At 35.8% G+C, this 17,675-nt stretch overlaps 1 protein-coding gene across 3 annotated transcripts in view; it reads left to right on the forward strand.

The window, feature by feature from the left end:
- The first annotated feature begins 1,203 nt into the window (after positions 1-1,203).
- The window catches only part of pcsk5b (proprotein convertase subtilisin/kexin type 5b), a 60,425-nt gene continuing 43,953 nt past the window's right edge, over positions 1,204-17,675 (forward strand). Inside the window, exons 1-5 of one of the 3 annotated variants that reach the window (XM_058784769.1) lie at positions 1,204-1,968; positions 3,574-3,678; positions 4,990-5,133; positions 7,319-7,462; positions 9,451-9,527. In XM_058784769.1, the coding sequence (XP_058640752.1) occupies positions 1,798-1,968; positions 3,574-3,678; positions 4,990-5,133; positions 7,319-7,462; positions 9,451-9,527 (641 nt within the window). In that variant the 5' untranslated portion in view covers positions 1,204-1,797. The remainder of the gene's footprint in view (positions 1,969-3,573; positions 3,679-4,989; positions 5,134-7,318; positions 7,463-9,450; positions 9,528-17,675) is intronic. The other 2 variants (XM_058784771.1, XM_058784770.1) reach the window with 2 other exon arrangements.

A 17,675-nucleotide genomic window follows, 5' to 3' on the forward strand; every position in this document is an offset into this window, starting at 1 on the left:
TGTGAGAGGAATAATTATAAGCAGCCCACCACCTTAGAAGTCACAAGTTTATGGACAAAATGTTATGGACTCGAAGTAAACAACAAGGCACACAAGGTGTTTACTCAAGAGCAAGTTAGTTCCAAAAGCACAGAAGTTTTTATTCTTTGAAATGATTGACGGTGATTCAGCTGTCATGCTGATATTCTGTAGGCCTAAATGTGTTGTTGCTTTTAATAAAAAATAAAATAAAGTTTATGCAAAGTATTTAATATTTCAGATCAAAATTTGTATATTGTTTCTCCACCAATGAAAATAGTCCCAGAATAAGCCAAAGCCTCAAGTGTTGCATGTCACTAAGCAATGCAGGAACTGGAACAGACTTTTGTGTATATTATTTGTATATATTATATTATATTATATTATTAAAGGCTAAGTGTGTTTTTATGTTGTCTGCTGCTTTAAATGGGTGGTTATGATTGATTGTCAATGTTTTTATGTTATCAGCTCGAAAAAAAAAAATCATCCTGAAAGTGATTCCAGTTATATCATTCCTCTGTGTCATTATGGTTAAAGCTTTGGTGTGGACTTCCCTATTCTCATAGAATTAGAACGATTATTAAAACTTTATAGTTATCAATATTTATTTTGGTACCAATGAAGACAAATATTAACATCCACACAAAACATTTATGTTCTGTTTAAGCACACACTGCAGTTATGTCTTTTGTCATTTTAAATGCCTGAGATCAAGTTAATTCTGATTGGCTGTCGATGTTTTTATTGTTCATCATCTGGAAGTGAAGTGATTCCAACAATATTGTTACTCTGCGTCCTATAGAGGCTTGTTTCCATCACAGGATGAAAAATAAAAGAGTTAGTTGCAACTTTTTATTCCTGAGAATATTCTGAGAGAAAAGTTGCGAGATATAAACTCAGAATTCTGACTTTTTTCTCGCAAAAATTAGCATCCTACAATTCAGATTTTTCTTCTGGTAATTCTGAGTTTACTCTCACAGTTCTGACTTTTTCTTTTCAGAATTTTGAGTTTTCATCTCATAATTTTTACTTTTTTCTCTGAATTATGAGTTTAAATCTCACAATTCGGACTTTTTTCCCTCAAAATTCTTTGATCATGGGGATAAAACAAACCTTGAAACATCCAGTGCTGTTATATTAAATTTAAGCACTCCACGGCCAATCAAATTTGAGGACTAGAACAAACTGCTGTTAATACTTGACCGGCTACCGCTGTTAATACTGACTACATGACTGGCTATAAATATACAAATAACCCAGAACAGTATACTTCGTCAAGCTTACTCTTCACAGAAGGCTCTGGGAATCTCATCGCTGTGATGAATGTGGCAACGCAGCGGATCTGTGGCGATGGAACGCGGTGTGTCTTTAAGACCCTGCGGAGCCCCGGTAACCCCACACGGCTCGTTGTCCGTACTCTCCCGACTCTCTCTGTAGTTATTTGAGGGAGGCGCTAGAGCCATATCTCCACTTTACAAAAAAAGGCAGAAGTAACGGCACTGTCTTGAGAGAGCAAATCAAGCCAAAGCTGGGCAAACAGACTCTCGCGTCTCTCTCTCTCTCTCCGTGGCGTCGGAGTGTGCGCGGCCGATGCGCTGCAGACTGAAGCGTTCCGAGGCTCGTATCCCGTTTAAATCCTGCGCTCTCCCTCTGTTGAGTATATGTGGAGCTCAAGCGACACTTCTATGAGAATCCCCGCTGAACGGCGAGACGAAGTTTGGTTGTTTTCCTAAACCGGGGGTGCTGCGGAGAGTCAAGGCGAGAGAGAGGTAGCGAAAGATGGTTTTGAACAGCCTCCCGTGCGTCTTGGTTTCGCTGTGCTTGGTTTTTTTCTCGTCTTCTCCGTGCAAAGCTCGGATTTACACCAACCACTGGGCTGTTCGGATAGCCGGCGGACCTGAGCAAGCGGACCATATCGCTAGTAAATATGGGTATAGAAACCTGGGCCAGGTACGTGAGTCCTGCACAAACATGTTTTGAAGCGTTTCACGTGTGTTATTTCATCGTATGCTGTCCTGTCCTCTTTTCCCTCAGTTCAAGTGTGCTATCACTTTGATTGAAGTTCAAACGTCAAGGCTGGGAGCTTTACACACAAGTTTCACAGAGTTGTGTTTTATAGCTCAGACTGATAAATTCTCGTTTTCAAGACTTTAATCTTCATTAATCTGCCTGAAGAGCGCAAGAGTATCCAGTTCTTAGAGTAAAACCCAGAAAACAAACAGGTCTCTCCTGACTCCCAACAACAACAGGTGTTTTTGAAACTTTAACTGCGTGTTAGTGGATATATCTGCTGTTTTCTGTTAGTCATGAATTTTAACAAATTCGTTATAAAGTAATAAGTTAAAAACTGAAGTCATGAATTACATGTATAGCTTCTGCAGGATTCATGATATGTAACATTCACTGTAACATGCTGAAAATGTTATACAGGCTAAAAGTGTTACATCTTTCACCTTTTATGTGTTCAAATTAAGGACTTGGAATACCTGATATTAAAATTACATAAAATGCAGCTGTTTTTTAATTTGTCAAGCCAAGCTTTGTAGAACTAAAGAACTGCATTATATAGCATAAACTGCTTTCGTCTCAGTTTCATCTTCCTCCTGGGAGCAAGAAAGAGTCTTCATAATAATATAGTTTAATCATATGTTTCGTTATCCACTTAGTGCTTTGGTGGTAAAAATGCTGGTGCATTTAAACAAATAGTAGGTTAATGTAAGTTTATGGTGGAGCCTTAAACTTCGCCCTGTGCTTCATTCAGATCTCAGATCTGCCATGTGGTTAGAGATTTCACGGGGACCGTGTTCTGTGTCTTGTTTCACAATGTGCTATCTTATCGCTCATCTGTGCTTATTGTGCCAGCAAAGAGGTCCTTCCTCAACCGCAAGGTTGTCACCACCAAAGTCCCTATTTATGAAAGTTTCAGTACTCCTGAACTTTGCAACTCCTCAGACTCGTGTCCTCCTGTGGGAATCTGCTGTAGGAATGTGAGATTGCCTTAGGAGCCAGTTGTATCACATGTGTTTGTGTAAGATGCTCTTCATGAACTCAGAAGTTTCCTACATCAAGTTAATTCCAAAGCAGTTGCTTTCAAAGCACGATAAGCTCATTTGATTGACTGTTTACTGGCAAAGCTTATCAATGACTTCAGGAGTCATTGTTTTTTATGGCAGACTTATGCATCCCTATGGAGTACAGTAGTCTGTGGAGAATGTGTCATGGCTGCCTGGTGTTATTGCACTTGTCAAATGAATCTGTTCAGTGGAAAGTGATACAGCCTCTTGAGTAACCAATCTTCCAGTCAATGACATTCTAAATAATTAATGATGCACGCCAGTTTCAACGTTCCTGCGGTAAATGTTGCCGTAGCTCTTTCCTATTTATTCATACCAATATTGTTACATATTAGACTTGCCATATTAGATATGCCTTTTTAGTTATGTAGTATAGCAGCGTGGTTGGATTCTTGTTTTGCAACCTGTTATTTTGTGATGTGCTGGTGTAATGTAGTGATTCTGATACAGTAAATGACAGTTTTGTGTGTTGTTCCTGTAGATTGGTGATCTGAAGGACTACTACCATTTCTTCCACAGCCGGACGATAAAAAGGTCGACGCTTTTCAGCAGAGGCACACACAGCTTCATCTCCATGGAGCCAAAGGTCAGGCTGTCACTATGACAACCCCACACCTGTGTGTTCTATAGTCTATATGGACTCCTGATCTTGCTTATGAATGACTATAACTCACAGTGTATTCAAAACAATTGTTGCACAATGCAAATCAAGTAAACTGTTCTGTTCATGAACAACGCTTTGTGTATTCGACAGTTATCTAATCAGTAATTAAAATTATGTCATCTTTTAATCACTGTGTCATTCATAACATTTGGTTGTCTTTCTTCTGTGGAACACAAAAAGAGATACTTGGCAGAATGTTCACGCTGCTCTTTTCCATACAACTAAACTGAATGGTGACCAGTGGCTGTCAGTCTGTAAAAGTGACAAAAAGCACTTTTATAAAGCAAAAACTGAGAATGAGAATTATTTTTTTCCACTGTAGCTTTCAAATCTCATTCATATTTATATTAGTGCTGTCAAACGATTAATCGCATCCAAAATAAAAGTTTTTGTTTACAGAATATATATGTGTGTACTCTGTATATTCATTATTTATATATAAATACACACACACACATGCAAGTATATATTTTGAAAATATTTACATGTATATATTTATGTTCATATAATTAAAAATATATTTAATATATAAACATAACATTTTTCTTAAATATATACATGTATGTGTGTGTATTTATATATGCATAATAAATATACACAGCACACACACACACACACACACACATATATTCTGTAAACAAAATCTTTTATTTTGGATGCGATTAATCGCGATTAATCGTTTGACAGCACTAATTTATATATTTAGAAATCTGGTATCTCAAGATGCATCTTCTAGTTTGACATCAGTGATGCCAAAATCTCCTGGTGCCTCGTAACCATTTGCGTTTTTTTTATTCGGCAGAGGACAGAAAATCATACAGGTTTGAAAAGACATTAGGGTGAATAATGACATAATATTAATTTCTGAGTGAACTAGTCCTTTAAAAAATGAAATGGCCAAATCATGGATTTTTTTTTAACCATATAATTTAAGTCAAACATGTTTGTGAGCTACATGAATGAAGCCTGTCACATAATAACATGTATATTTCACCACAATATTGAAAGGAAAATTAAGGTATGATATTGTGCATATATATTATTACACATTTTTGCATGGTGACATTACCTTCTTTATAATTAAGCATATTTTCCTAATAAAAAAAAGTTTCTCATTATTGTGTTCCAGTAGCCATCATTCATTTAATTGGATGAATGTTAAAGAAAATGAATGTCATGAAACGATTTTGGTGTTTGTCAGTTTCTTAAGGATCTCTTCTCCTTCTTTCTCAGGTGGAGTGGGTGCAACAGCAGGTGGTGAAGAGGAGAACAAAGCGCGATTATAAACCCTCATATCCTGGTCCTGTACAGTCCAGTATGGCCCAGTCCAGCTCCATTTACTTCAATGATGCTAAATGGAGCAGTATGTGGTACATAGTGAGTATTCAGAATCAACATGCTGTACATCGCTCTTCTGAATTGCTAACATTGAAAAACACTGAAGTCTTGATCTTTGTTGGTTTTCATCATTTCCTACCGCAAAAAAACTTCTGAGCTGCGAGTCCTTCACCAAGGTCTAACAGTAAATGAATCATCAAGCTTATCTTATTGTGAAAGACAAAAAGTCATGTCTGTATTCTATCATGAAAATGTATTTTCTTTCTCCTCAGAAATAACTTCTGTTTTGCTGATGTTAGCAAAGGCACACAGACAAAAGAGAAAACTACTCTGTTCAATTTATTTGTAAAGCTTTTTTCACAATACATTTTTTCCCTTATGCCTTACAAATCCCACAGTGATCAATGAAAAGGTGAAACTTTGAGATAAACACTATTATAGTATGAAATTATTGTCCAGTAATATTATAGTTTAACTTCACGTCCAGACGGATAAAATCAAGTCACGTCCCATGTTATTTGCAGCTGAATATTCTGTTTAAGTCAGCAATACAGGCCATTATTGAATTAAAATGTGTTGCGAATGCTTTCATTAAAGACAATGTATCATGTTGTGTTTAGTTAAATGCAAAACCGATCTTCTGCTTTTCAAGACGGCTTTTCACTAAAACACTATGGCAGGTAGTAAACCTTTGGTGTTTTTAACTAAAACCAATTTGTCAGTTTAAATCTCGCTCAAAGGAAACGATGCTTGTCACACCAGATTAGCCGAGTTTCTACATGTGAAAACCACCCAGAGAGATACATTGAACTTTCTTAAGCTCTAACATAACGTCTAGCGGAGACATTTTCTGTGAGGTAATTGTACAAACAGGCTCTTGTTTTCGTAGCTGTCATGTTTCTCAGCTCACGATGGTGTGGTACATCAGCGCGTAGGGAATGTGAAGACATCCTTGCACTTTTTTTTTTTTTTTTTTTTTACATGGTAAACAGCCATTTAGATTTGCCAGAATGTATGAAAGGTTGCACTTTGGCTGCGGCTGAAACCTTGAGTCATAGCACACATAGCAATTGTTGTCATCACTTTCTGTCTACGATCGTATTTATAGCTTCAACCGAAACGGCGAGAGTGAACTAAGCGCTTGTTCTCTAATGGGTTGTTACAGCTCTGTCAATGGTTAATATGGCTCAGATAACATTAATACTTTGACCTGAATGCATCCATTTGGCTCAGGTTTCTCTTGTTGACCTGCGAGTTGTACTTTGGGAGCAAATAAACTTGACTTTCCAGGATGGGGTCTAATTCCAACTCTAGGCCCAATGAAACTGTACATTTGGTTCCATGTGACGCATGTAATAACAGTGTCTGAGATACATGAGGAAAGATGCAGTAATTTACAAAGATATGTTTAAAAAATAATGTTAGCTTGTTACCACGTGCTTGGGATTTTAAAGGCACCAAAAATAGCCAGGATTTTACTCTGGCCTTGTGTTTAGCATGTATGTTGCAGACACATTGAGCTGTGGTAATCGTGGGAGATGTGGGATCGAATCCACCCTACCCTGCATCTCAGTCATTTTTTTTTTTTTTTTTAAATAATAACCAGAAGACCCAAATTTTCTTTGTATTTGCAAACATAAACACTAAATTTATTTATGATATTCCTTCAAAATGCTACTATGTATAGTTCTGTTCAAAGGTTTGGGGGTCTGTAAGATTTTTGAAAAGAAGTCTCTTATGCTCAACAAAGCTGCATTTATTTGATCAAAAATATTGTGAAATATTTTTATAATTTAAAATAACTGTTTTCTATTTTAATATGTAATTTATTCCTGTGATGCAAAGCTGCATTTTTAGCATCATTACTCCAGTCTTCAGTGTCACATGATCTTTCAGAAATCATTCTAACATGCTGATTGATTTGCTGCTTATAAACATTTATTATTATCATTGTTAAAATCATGATACATTTTTTTTCAGGATCATTTGATGAATATAAAGTACAAAAGTACAGCATTTATTTGAAGTTTAAATATTTTGTAACATTATAAATTTTGATCAATGTAATGCACCCTTGCTGAATAAAAGTATTAGTTCTTTACAGTAACGACAAAAAATCTTACCAACTGCAAACTTTTAAACAATGGTGTATGCGTATAGTATGTTACTCTTCACCTAATTGGATTGTTTCGTTTCGCGTCCTCTTTTATCTCTGTCTTTGTAGCACTGTAATGATAACATCCATAACTGTCAGTCTGACATGAATATCGTGGGCGCGTGGAAGAGAGGCTATACGGGGAAGGATGTGGTGGTTACCATTCTGGATGACGGTATTGAGAGGAACCACCCAGATCTCATACAGAACTATGTAAGTGTATCTCTCTCTGTGTGTGTGTGTGTGTGTGTGTGTGTGTGTGTGTGTGAGAGAGAGTGTGACTGTTTTTTTTTTTGTTTTTTTTTAATAATTCTTGCATACTGCATACTCTGCATTATATACTTTTTAGTGGTTACATGTTTAGCCAAATTTTGTATAAAACCAATTTATAATAAATTATAACCAAATTATAATAAAAAAAAAGATTTATTTGTTGCAGTAGAAATGGTAGGTCAGGTTGAGCACATTGCATTGGAGAAACAATGTGCATTGTATGTTGCACATTGTGTCTGTCATCCACGTATTCCTTTCTTACAGAAACTTTTTATATGCACTGTAGAAATAATGTATTGAGTATGCTCTTCTAACATACTTGCTCTGTTCCAAAACCTAGTGAGCCGACTTGCTGACTACTGACTATACAGGCAGTTTCCTTCTCAGGGGCTGTTCACACAGAACTTGTTTTATACTTTGCGTTTTGTAATGTACTTCACCTTAAATTTTAGAAAACTAACGCTTCTGCATTCTTTTGATATTGGGGAAAATGGAATGTAAAAATTATATTTAATGTAGTTTCCGTTCACCATTAAAAATGGTTTACCCAACTATAAAGACTTATGCTGCAGAGCTCCCTAGAAATGAGAAGGAGGTCCATGAAGTTAACGTTAGCATGATGCTAAGCTAATGTCACAATCCCCTAAAGCATAAAAAAGCATATTGCATACCGAAATATTGGGTAAAAATCAATTTTAATCACATTAGAGCTATTTTATTGAGACATCTTAGAATTTAATGGTATGTTTGTTTATTTATTATTAACATTTTTCTCATCTCATCAGAAAAATCTTGAAATTATCCCTATTGAACTTCTTGCAGTGAGCTCTGGGATATATGTGATACTGCCTTAGAATTTGGCTAAAACACAGTATCAGGCTTTAAAGGGTTAGTTCACCCCAAAAAATGAAAATTCTGTCTTTAATTACTCCCCTCATGTCGTTCCAAACAAATAAGACCTTCGTTCATCTTCAGAACACAAATTAAGATTTTTTTTTTTTTTTTTTGATGAAATCCAATAGCTTTCTGATCCTGCATAGACAGCAACGCAACTGACATGGTCAAGGCCCAGAAAGGCAGTAAGGACCTCGATAAAATAGTCCATGTGACATCAGTGGTTCAACTGTAATGTTATGAAGCTACGAGAACTATGAGCTACTTTTTGAGTGCAAAAAAAAACAAAAATAGCAACTTAATTCAACGTTTTCTTCTCTTCCGTGTTAGTCTTCGACACGTGCTCATGACTGATGTCACATGGACTATTTTAAATATGTCCTTACTATGTTTCTCGGCCTTGAACGTTTCAGTTATGTTGCTGCCTATGCAGGATCAGAAAGCTCTTGGATTTCATCAAAAATATATTTTTTTGTTTTCCAAAGATGAACAAAGGTCTTTCGGGTTTGGAACGACATGAGGGTGAGTAATTAATGACAGAATTTTTAAAATCTCTTTAAGGTCGAGGTATCAGGCATTAAGTGCAAGGTGCAAAGGTTCAGTACACAGGGAAGGAGACCAGAGACCATTTTTTGAATGAATGCCAATGGAGGAAAGGTTTCACTATGCTCAATGAACTGCTTTTGTGGGAAAACAACTTATCATTTATTAAAATGACCGCACATCGGCTAATTTTCAACGTTTGCCATCAAACATTCATTGGCAACCTAAAAACTAGGATTTGGATCAGAGCAAGTGAGCAAAACAAAGCCTATTTGTACATTGACTGATGCTTTTGTGTTTATGTAAGCCCTGTCCTAAAAGTAAATGTGCAAATTCACATGCTCGCATGTAAAATTCCAAAAATGATGCAGTATTTTGTTCACTTTTAGCATTTTTTAAGTGTCCTAATTGGCACATTCACATAATGGACGGACAAATCCACATTTGACCATGTTCTCATGCGTCTTTCTCTTGCTTTGATCTGTTTGCAGGATAATGAGGCCAGTTATGATGTGAACGGTAATGACATGGATCCCATGCCCCGATATGATGCCAGTAATGAGAACAAGTAAGAGTGAAGTTCATTACGCACGCACGCACGCGCTCAATTCTTTGAGCATATCAGGTCATTAAAACCCTGGAAAGGCTTTGTTTATACAGTCCTCTCTGTGGTGTGTGTGAATGTGGGTATTTGGCTTCTGATCTGTACGCTAGTAAGAGTGTTTGGCATGTTTGTTTGGTGAATGTGGGTTTTTGGAGTTTGCTTTCTGTGTGTTTGAGGGTTTCTTAGGTGTATGAGTAAATACTGCGCTTGGCTTGCAATCGGTGTGTGTAGAAGTAAGTGTATTTGGCATGTTTGTTTGGCAAAAAGGGATTTTTGAAATTAGCTTTCTGTGAGAGATTATGTGTGTGTGTGTGTGTGTGGAAATGTTGGCACAAGATCAGTGTGTATTTGGAAGTGTTTGGTGAATGTTGATATTTGGTTTGTTGTGTGTATATATGGGTGTGTTTGGTGAGTGGGTGGAGGCCCCCATGTGTTTTTGTGGCTGCCACTCTGCCAGCGTGTGCGAGTCTGTGCCAGATGGCTCTGCAGCTTTTTTGGACCGTTCAGACTGAAAGCTTGGCCCGGGCTCTGATCCTCTGTGCCGTTGCCGTTTCTGCGAGGAGCTCCAGTGCAATGCAATTCTGCAACTGATGAGCGAGAACTGAACCTCATCTGCTCCCTTCATAGAGTAAAGCATCCCTGAATGATAGGAATTTACTCGCCCTCATGCCATTCCAGATGTTTCTTTTTTCTTTTTTTCTTTTGTAGAATGCGAAAGGAGAAATTTTTAAGTGTTCACAAAGCTATCTACTGTAACAACAGATAGCTTTTAAAATATAAAAAGACATCATAAAGGCAACATAAAATTACTGTAAATAATCTGGTGTGCTATATTTGAAAGTGAATTTCTACAAACTGGTCACATTTGGTCTTTAAATCAAAACAAAGAAATTATGGATTGTGCAGTGTTATTTTAGTAATATGTATATAGTATGATAGTTTCTATTAATATTTTGTATTGGCTGTTATTTTTTCATTTTAATTTTTTTTTTCATTTTAATTTTTTGTCTTATTTTATTTAAATGCCTTTTAAATTATTATTTTTAAAAATATATCATGTCTACTATTAATATTGCTGTTGCTTCATTTATTATTTGAAATGAGCTTTTCTAATTTAAGTTTTTATTTTTTCATTTAATATTTTATTTCAGATTTTGAATTCAGTTTTAAATTTTTTCATTGTTTTAGTCTTAAGTATTTGTCATTTTTATAGATTTTTTTAATTTTTATTTATTTTTTTAAATATTGCTATTATGGTTTAATATTTTTCTTGTAGTATTAGTTTGGTTTTGGTTATTTCTAGTTGGTTTTAGCTTCAGTTTATGTAAGCTAGCTGCAGAGGCAACATTTCTCATTTTTGTTCATTTTAAATGTTTCGTGTTTTTATTTAATTTAATTTCAGATTTTCCTTTTTTTTCTTTTTCTTTTGTAGAATGCGAAAGGAGAAATTTTTATGTTCACAAAGCTATCTACTGTAACAACAGATAGCTTTTAAAATATAAAAAGACATCATAAAGGCAACATAAAATTACTGTAAATAATCTGGTGTGCTATATTTGAAAGTGAATTTCTACAAACTGGTCACATTTGGTCTTTAAATCAAAACAAAGAAATTATGGATTGTGCAGTGTTATTTTAGTAATATGTATATAGTATGATAGTTTCTATTAATATTTTGTATTGGCTGTTATTTTTTCATTTTAATTTTTTTTTTCATTTTAATTTTTGTCTTATTTTATTTAAATGCCTTTTAAATTATTATTTTTAAAAATATATCATGTCTACTATTAATATTGCTGTTGCTTCATTTATTATTTGAAATGAGCTTTTCTAATTTAAGTTTTTATTTTTTCATTTAATATTTTATTTCAGATTTTGAATTCAGTTTTAAATTTTTTCATTGTTTTAGTCTTAAGTATTTGTCATTTTTATAGATTTTTTTTAATTTTTATTTATTTTTTTTAAATATTGCTATTATGGTTTAATATTTTTTCTTGTAGTATTAGTTTGGTTTTGGTTATTTCTAGTTGGTTTTAGCTTCAGTTTATGTAAGCTAGCTGCAGAGGCAACATTTCTCATTTTTGTTCATTTTAAATGTTTCGTGTTTTTATTTAATTTAATTTCAGATTTTCCTTTTTTTTTTCTTTTTTTCTTTTTTTTTATAATTTTAGTTTTAGTTAACAAAATGAACCCTGTTTTGTGTAAAGTGTTGCTTTTTTTTAGGACCATTTTTATGACAAAAAGACACATTTCTAATCCACCAATTCTCATTACCTTAATGTAGAAAAAAGAAAACATCATTTTTTTTTATTAAATGGTAAAATATTTTTCCCCCGAGTCCAACAAGTCTCTATGTACCTTTTCCATTGTCTATAAGATTTCCCCCCTGTATTATTTTAGGAAAGTGATAGCACACCTCTCCTCAATCTGCACGATTTGAGATATGATTCATGTCTGCAGCTCAAATGGTGCAGGACGACTTATGTGATGAAATGTAATACTTATCCCTAAGAATGAGCAGTAGTAGTAGTGATTTTTGCCTTGCCTGTATCACACACCTCTAAATGCTCCACAAACCCCCATCTGGAGGTGTCTGTATGTGAATGCACGTATACATGAGTGTTTTGCTGTCGTGAGCACTATTCCCCCTCTTAATTTACACTTTCAGGAGCCCCATTAGAAGTATTTCCGTGGCCCGAGGAAAAGGGGAGTGTTTGATGCTGTCACTGTTTTCAGTAGGAAGCGTGTGTTGGAGACGGAGAGGGAGGTTTAGGTCTGCATGTATAGACACGCTCTATAGAATACCATCCACCTCCTGCCCTGGCTTCTTCTGTCTCTGTCAGGCTTCGAGTGCAGAAAGTTCAAATGTTCTCACCTCATAAAGGAAGTATAGACAACTATATGGCAATTAACTCCTTTAAATTGGGCATAGCCTACATTTTTTGTACCATTCTATTTTCTCAAAGTCTGCTAATGTTAGTTGAGATTATTTGCGATAAACAAAATTTAGTTATGACCTCTTTCCAGCTTCCTCTGAGCAGGAAATTAAATAGGCAAATTTTGCTACTGTGTCTCTAAGAATTGCATATGTAAATGACCTGCTTTATGATTGGCTAACATCCGATTAGGTTATAATTTCATAAAATATTACGTTTATAATGTACTTTAATAATTAGCAATTTATTGTGTTATTTGTGTATAATAATTTATTATTATTATTTTATTATTCTATAAAAAATGTCAGATTAGGGTGTGTATCAAATAAGATTAAAAAAAATAATGTGTTGTAAATAATGAATAATACATTTACTAATGAATACATTGAATGAATAATAATATAATGTACCAACAGCTATATTGAAAATGGGGTGGGGGGTATCTAATTATGACACAAATGTTTTTCTCTATTACAAGTTGCCCACAATTATTGTCATACATTTATTTTTATTTTTTTAATACTTTTTGCAACCTTCATTTGCCAAGATAACAGCTTTGAGTCTTTTCTATAAGGCCCGAAGAGTTTGGAGAACGCCTGACAAGAGATCAGAGACCATTTCTTTATACACACATTCTTTAGATTCCCAGCTCAATGTTGGTGCTTCTCCTCTTCAGTTCACCCCACTTGTTTTCTATAGGGTTCAAATCAGAAGACTGGGATGGATTTAGCAGAACCTTCATTTAGTTCTCAGTGACCCATTTTTGTGATTTTGATTTTTGTTTTGGATCATTGTCTTGATGCAATATCCAACAGTGGCCCAACTGTGGATTTCTAGCAGGGAGGGGCAGAATTAGATTTTGTGTCTGTTGCTATTTGCTAGAATTCTTGATGCTGTGCATCTGAACAAGATGTCTAGGACTTCTGGCAGAAAAATAGGCCCATAACATTAAAGATACAGCAGTATATTTCATTGTACACATGGGGTAATTTATTTTATTTTATTTTATTTTTTTAATCTCTCATCTTTATCTCGCATCCCTTTAAACCCATCTCATGTGTGCCAAAAAGTTCTTTTTTTTTTTTTTACGTAGAACTGCTGTTTGAAGATCCAGTACTATGCTGGAGTTTGTTTTTGAATGAAAGCAGATGTGTTTTTTTTTTTTTTTTTTCTTCCTTGTGGTGCACAACTAGTGGTGATGTAGGTGCTGTTTGATAATTTTTGAGGCTTTCTGACCCCGAGACTCTCCTGTTTTCTGCAATTCTCCAGCTGTGATCCTTGGAGAGTCTTTGGCCACACAAACTATCCTCCTCGCCTTGCTTTAAAGGGATAGTTTACCCAAAAATGTAAATTGCTTCCATGATTTACTCACCCTCAATCTATCCAAGGTAGGGCTGGGCGATATATCGAACACGATATTCATGCGCATCTCGTCAGAAAAGCCGGTTCCGTGATTAGCGCTAAATCTCCATCAACTGTTTTCAAATAGAGCGCCGTTTAATACACAGAGCCGTAGATCACTGACAAGCTACGCAATATCACGTTCATTATTCATTAAGGTGTGTATGACTTTCTTCTTTCAGATGAATTCGGTCGGAGTTATGTTAAAAAATGTCTTCACTCTTCCAAGCTTTATAATGGCAGTGAAAGGGGGTCAAGGTTTTGAATCCCAAAAAAGTGCGTCAATCCATCATAAAAAGTGCTCCACATGAAAAATATCCATATTTAAAGGGGCCATATGATGCGATTTCAAGTTTTCCTTTCTCTTTGGAGTGTTACAAGCTGTTTGTGCATAGATAAGATCCCTAAAGTTTCAAAGACTAAAGTCTCAAACCTAAAGAGATATTCTGTATAAAAGTTAAGACTCGTCCACGCCCTCCTAAAACGCCTCATTTAAACACGCCCCCACATGTCTATGTCACTGTGTGGGGAGATTTGCAAAACACAGCTGAAATGTATACACCAAGAAAGAGGCTGTGATTTTTATTCTCGCTGTAGTGTTGTTGCTGCCGCCAGCGCCATGTCCTGGAGACGCTGGGTTTCATTGTGAAAGCGAAACTACTTTGTTTGGGCTTCCAAAAGAGGACACAACTAGAAATCAGTGGTTAAGTTATATTTACAACACTGTTCCAGAACAGTTCAACCCAAATATTAGAGAGTGTTTCAAGCCATTTTAACAGAGGACTATTTCCTGAACCTGGGAGAGTAGCCTTCAATGCCAGCTTTGCTCAAAGACTGTTTCTATAAAATGGGGCAATTCCAACTTTGCAAGGACAGGCGCTTCTGACTCACAGCCTGTAAGTACATTTTCTTATTTAAAGAATTTGCCACTGACTATTCAAACGCGAGTTTTGAGCAGTGTAGAGTACCGCTTGTTGTTTGTCATTTCTCCGATCACAAATGCAGACATGGTAATGTTTACGCGGAGCGATGCAACACATAAAAAGACAGTATAAGTAATTATAATCAGTAATTATGTCCCCACTGGATGCAACAAATGCCTTGTTTATAAATGGGTTTTATTGTTTTTGTCTCATTGCGCCGGGACACGGCATCACAATACGGTAAGGGGGCGTAACATTTCTGTTACACGCTTGAGGTATTCGGCCAATCACAGCGCACTGGATAACAGGCCAATCAGAACATGCCTCGCTTCTCAGAATGATGAGCTTTGTAAAAATCAACGCGTTTCAGAGAGGTGGTGCATAGAGGAGCAACAATAATGTACAGTATGTGGAAAATAATATGTGTTTTGATCTTTAAACACATAAACACATTGCATTACACCAAATACACAAAATAATGTTCTTTTTAGCAATGTCATATGACCCCTTTAAAGCTTTCTAAACTGTAATCTGTAAAGTGTAATCCACTAAATGTCGTATGTGCGTTTATGAGAGTGGCGTTTTAGCGGATGATGTAGGACATAGCGTAAGCTCCAGTGAGAAGTGACGAACACGGAAGCACAGAGGAGAGAGCAAAACAAAACACAGAGAATTAGAAGTACAAAATAAGCATTTGTTAAAAAATGTCATAGGATAGTGAAAACAGTTAACTTCTTAACGTGGTTTTCCTTTGCTGTAAACAAAACTTGGTTCTGACGTGACTAGCATATTCTCACTGGAGTTTACGCCTACGTCGTCCGCTGGAACACCACTCTCTCATGAATGCATGCACAACAGTTAGCAGAAGCTAGACATTATGGTTTATAAAGTTTTAAATATGGATATTTTCCTTACACAATCACATTGATTCACTTCAGAAGGCCTTTATTAACCCCCCCCACCAAATACCAACACCCATTCACTAGGATGGCTTGAGGGTAAGTAAATCAAGGGGTAATTTTCATTTTTGTGAGAAATATCCACAAGACAAAATAGAGACACGTCCTCTTCGAGGCAGATTTTACATTTTCTGTTGACTGGAACTTCTTAATTATTGCCCTGATGGTGGAAGTGTGAATTTTCAATGATTTAGCTACTTTCTTACAGCCAATTTCTATTTTGTGAAGCTCAACAATCTTGTTCTGCACATCAGAACTATATTTTTTGGTTTTTCTCATTGACAACGTTTACATGCGCACGAATAATGCGATTTATTTCCAATAATCAGAGTAAGGACTTAATCGCATTATGATGTTTACATGTCAAGAGCAAACCTCTTCACTCCTGTTTACATGCAATTATTCTTATTATTCGCTAAGAATTGTGGTTATTTTTTTACTGCCATTATTCACACACCCCACTGGACAGCACAAATGATGGACTCAGAAAGAGCAGATGTGCTTTGCTTGTGCTATGCGCACTTTGGTCAGAGCGGCAATACTGCGATTAAGGTGTTTACATGCCTGTATATTTCGATTAAAATCTGCGTACGCCACCTATGTTAATACGATTATGCTTGCTGCCATTATGAGTTTGTGATTGATTGATTAAGGGGATTTGGCCTTTGTGATCCCTCACATTTATACTTTTGTGAAACAGGAAACCATGGTTGGATAATTTCATGTTCATTAAATGGGAATATATTTTACTCTATAATAATTCCTAGGGGTACTAATAATTGTGGCAAATGTGTATTGATTTACTTCGATTAATTTTTTTGTGAAAAGATTTTTGTGAAAACATTTTTAATGAAAGATCAAAAGGAGAAACAATGCAGATTTATTTTCACTGCCTTCTTTGCTCAGTTTTACCAAGGGTGCTAATAATTCTGAACATGACTGTTTTTTTGGGGTTTATTGAGTGATTCAGTAAAGTCTCCCCTGTCGTTTGGCCACTATCCTACACAAGCTGTTGATCTTTTATGTGCTGGAATGTTTTGTGTTGGTTCCTCCGCTGATAGTTTGTGTAATGCGAGTCTGTATTTCCCTGCGGTGGGTTTTGACCGTGAGCTCCACCGCCGAGGGTCGTTCTGAGTGACCGAGCGGCTGTACTGTAAATATTGGAAGTTCATATATCTGACAGATGAACATGGGCTTTGCACTAGACTTTCAGTGGAACTGCTGTTTATTGACCCAGTCTGACTTTTAAGCTGTATGTCAAATGTGCAGCACATCATAAGTGTGTGGCTGTGGACAGTGTATGTTCTGTATGGTAAATGGGTTTATATGTTACATAATATGATTATAATTTTTTTTTAAGGGAACGTAGGAAAGGTTTCAGTGTCTTGTGCGGTTCTGGAAATGCTGAAATGCTGGAATGTTCTGTTCAGGTGTGGTTTGTGTTTCTGGTTTTCTCATTGACCTGTATTCTGCTAGCAGATGTGACTTCGTCTCACAGAGCAGGGTTTTGATTATTGGCATATAGTCAGTTAGACAGGAAAAGACTGTCTGAGTGATATGTAAAATGACCAAACACTTTGTTTTTACGCCTAAATAATACTTTACACAACTATGTGAAAGCTAATGGCACAAGTTCTGCAAGCTGTGTTTCATAAAACATTCTGAAATGTGTCGTACAAATATTTTCATCATGAAAATAGTGAGAGAAGCTGCAGAGGTGTTAAAATTAGGGCTGGGCGAAAAGAAGATATTATCGTATATATCGACGATGTCTCGTAAGTATCGCAATGTCGATATCAACAGTCAGGTAACAGACGATTATCAACATTATCGGAAAAAAATTACAAATGATAAACCTAGTAAGTTGCAAAAAATATTTTACACAGCCCCGTA

Source organism: Onychostoma macrolepis, chromosome 08 (assembly GCF_012432095.1).
Source record: "Onychostoma macrolepis isolate SWU-2019 chromosome 08, ASM1243209v1, whole genome shotgun sequence".
NCBI lineage: Eukaryota > Metazoa > Chordata > Actinopteri > Cypriniformes > Cyprinidae > Onychostoma > Onychostoma macrolepis.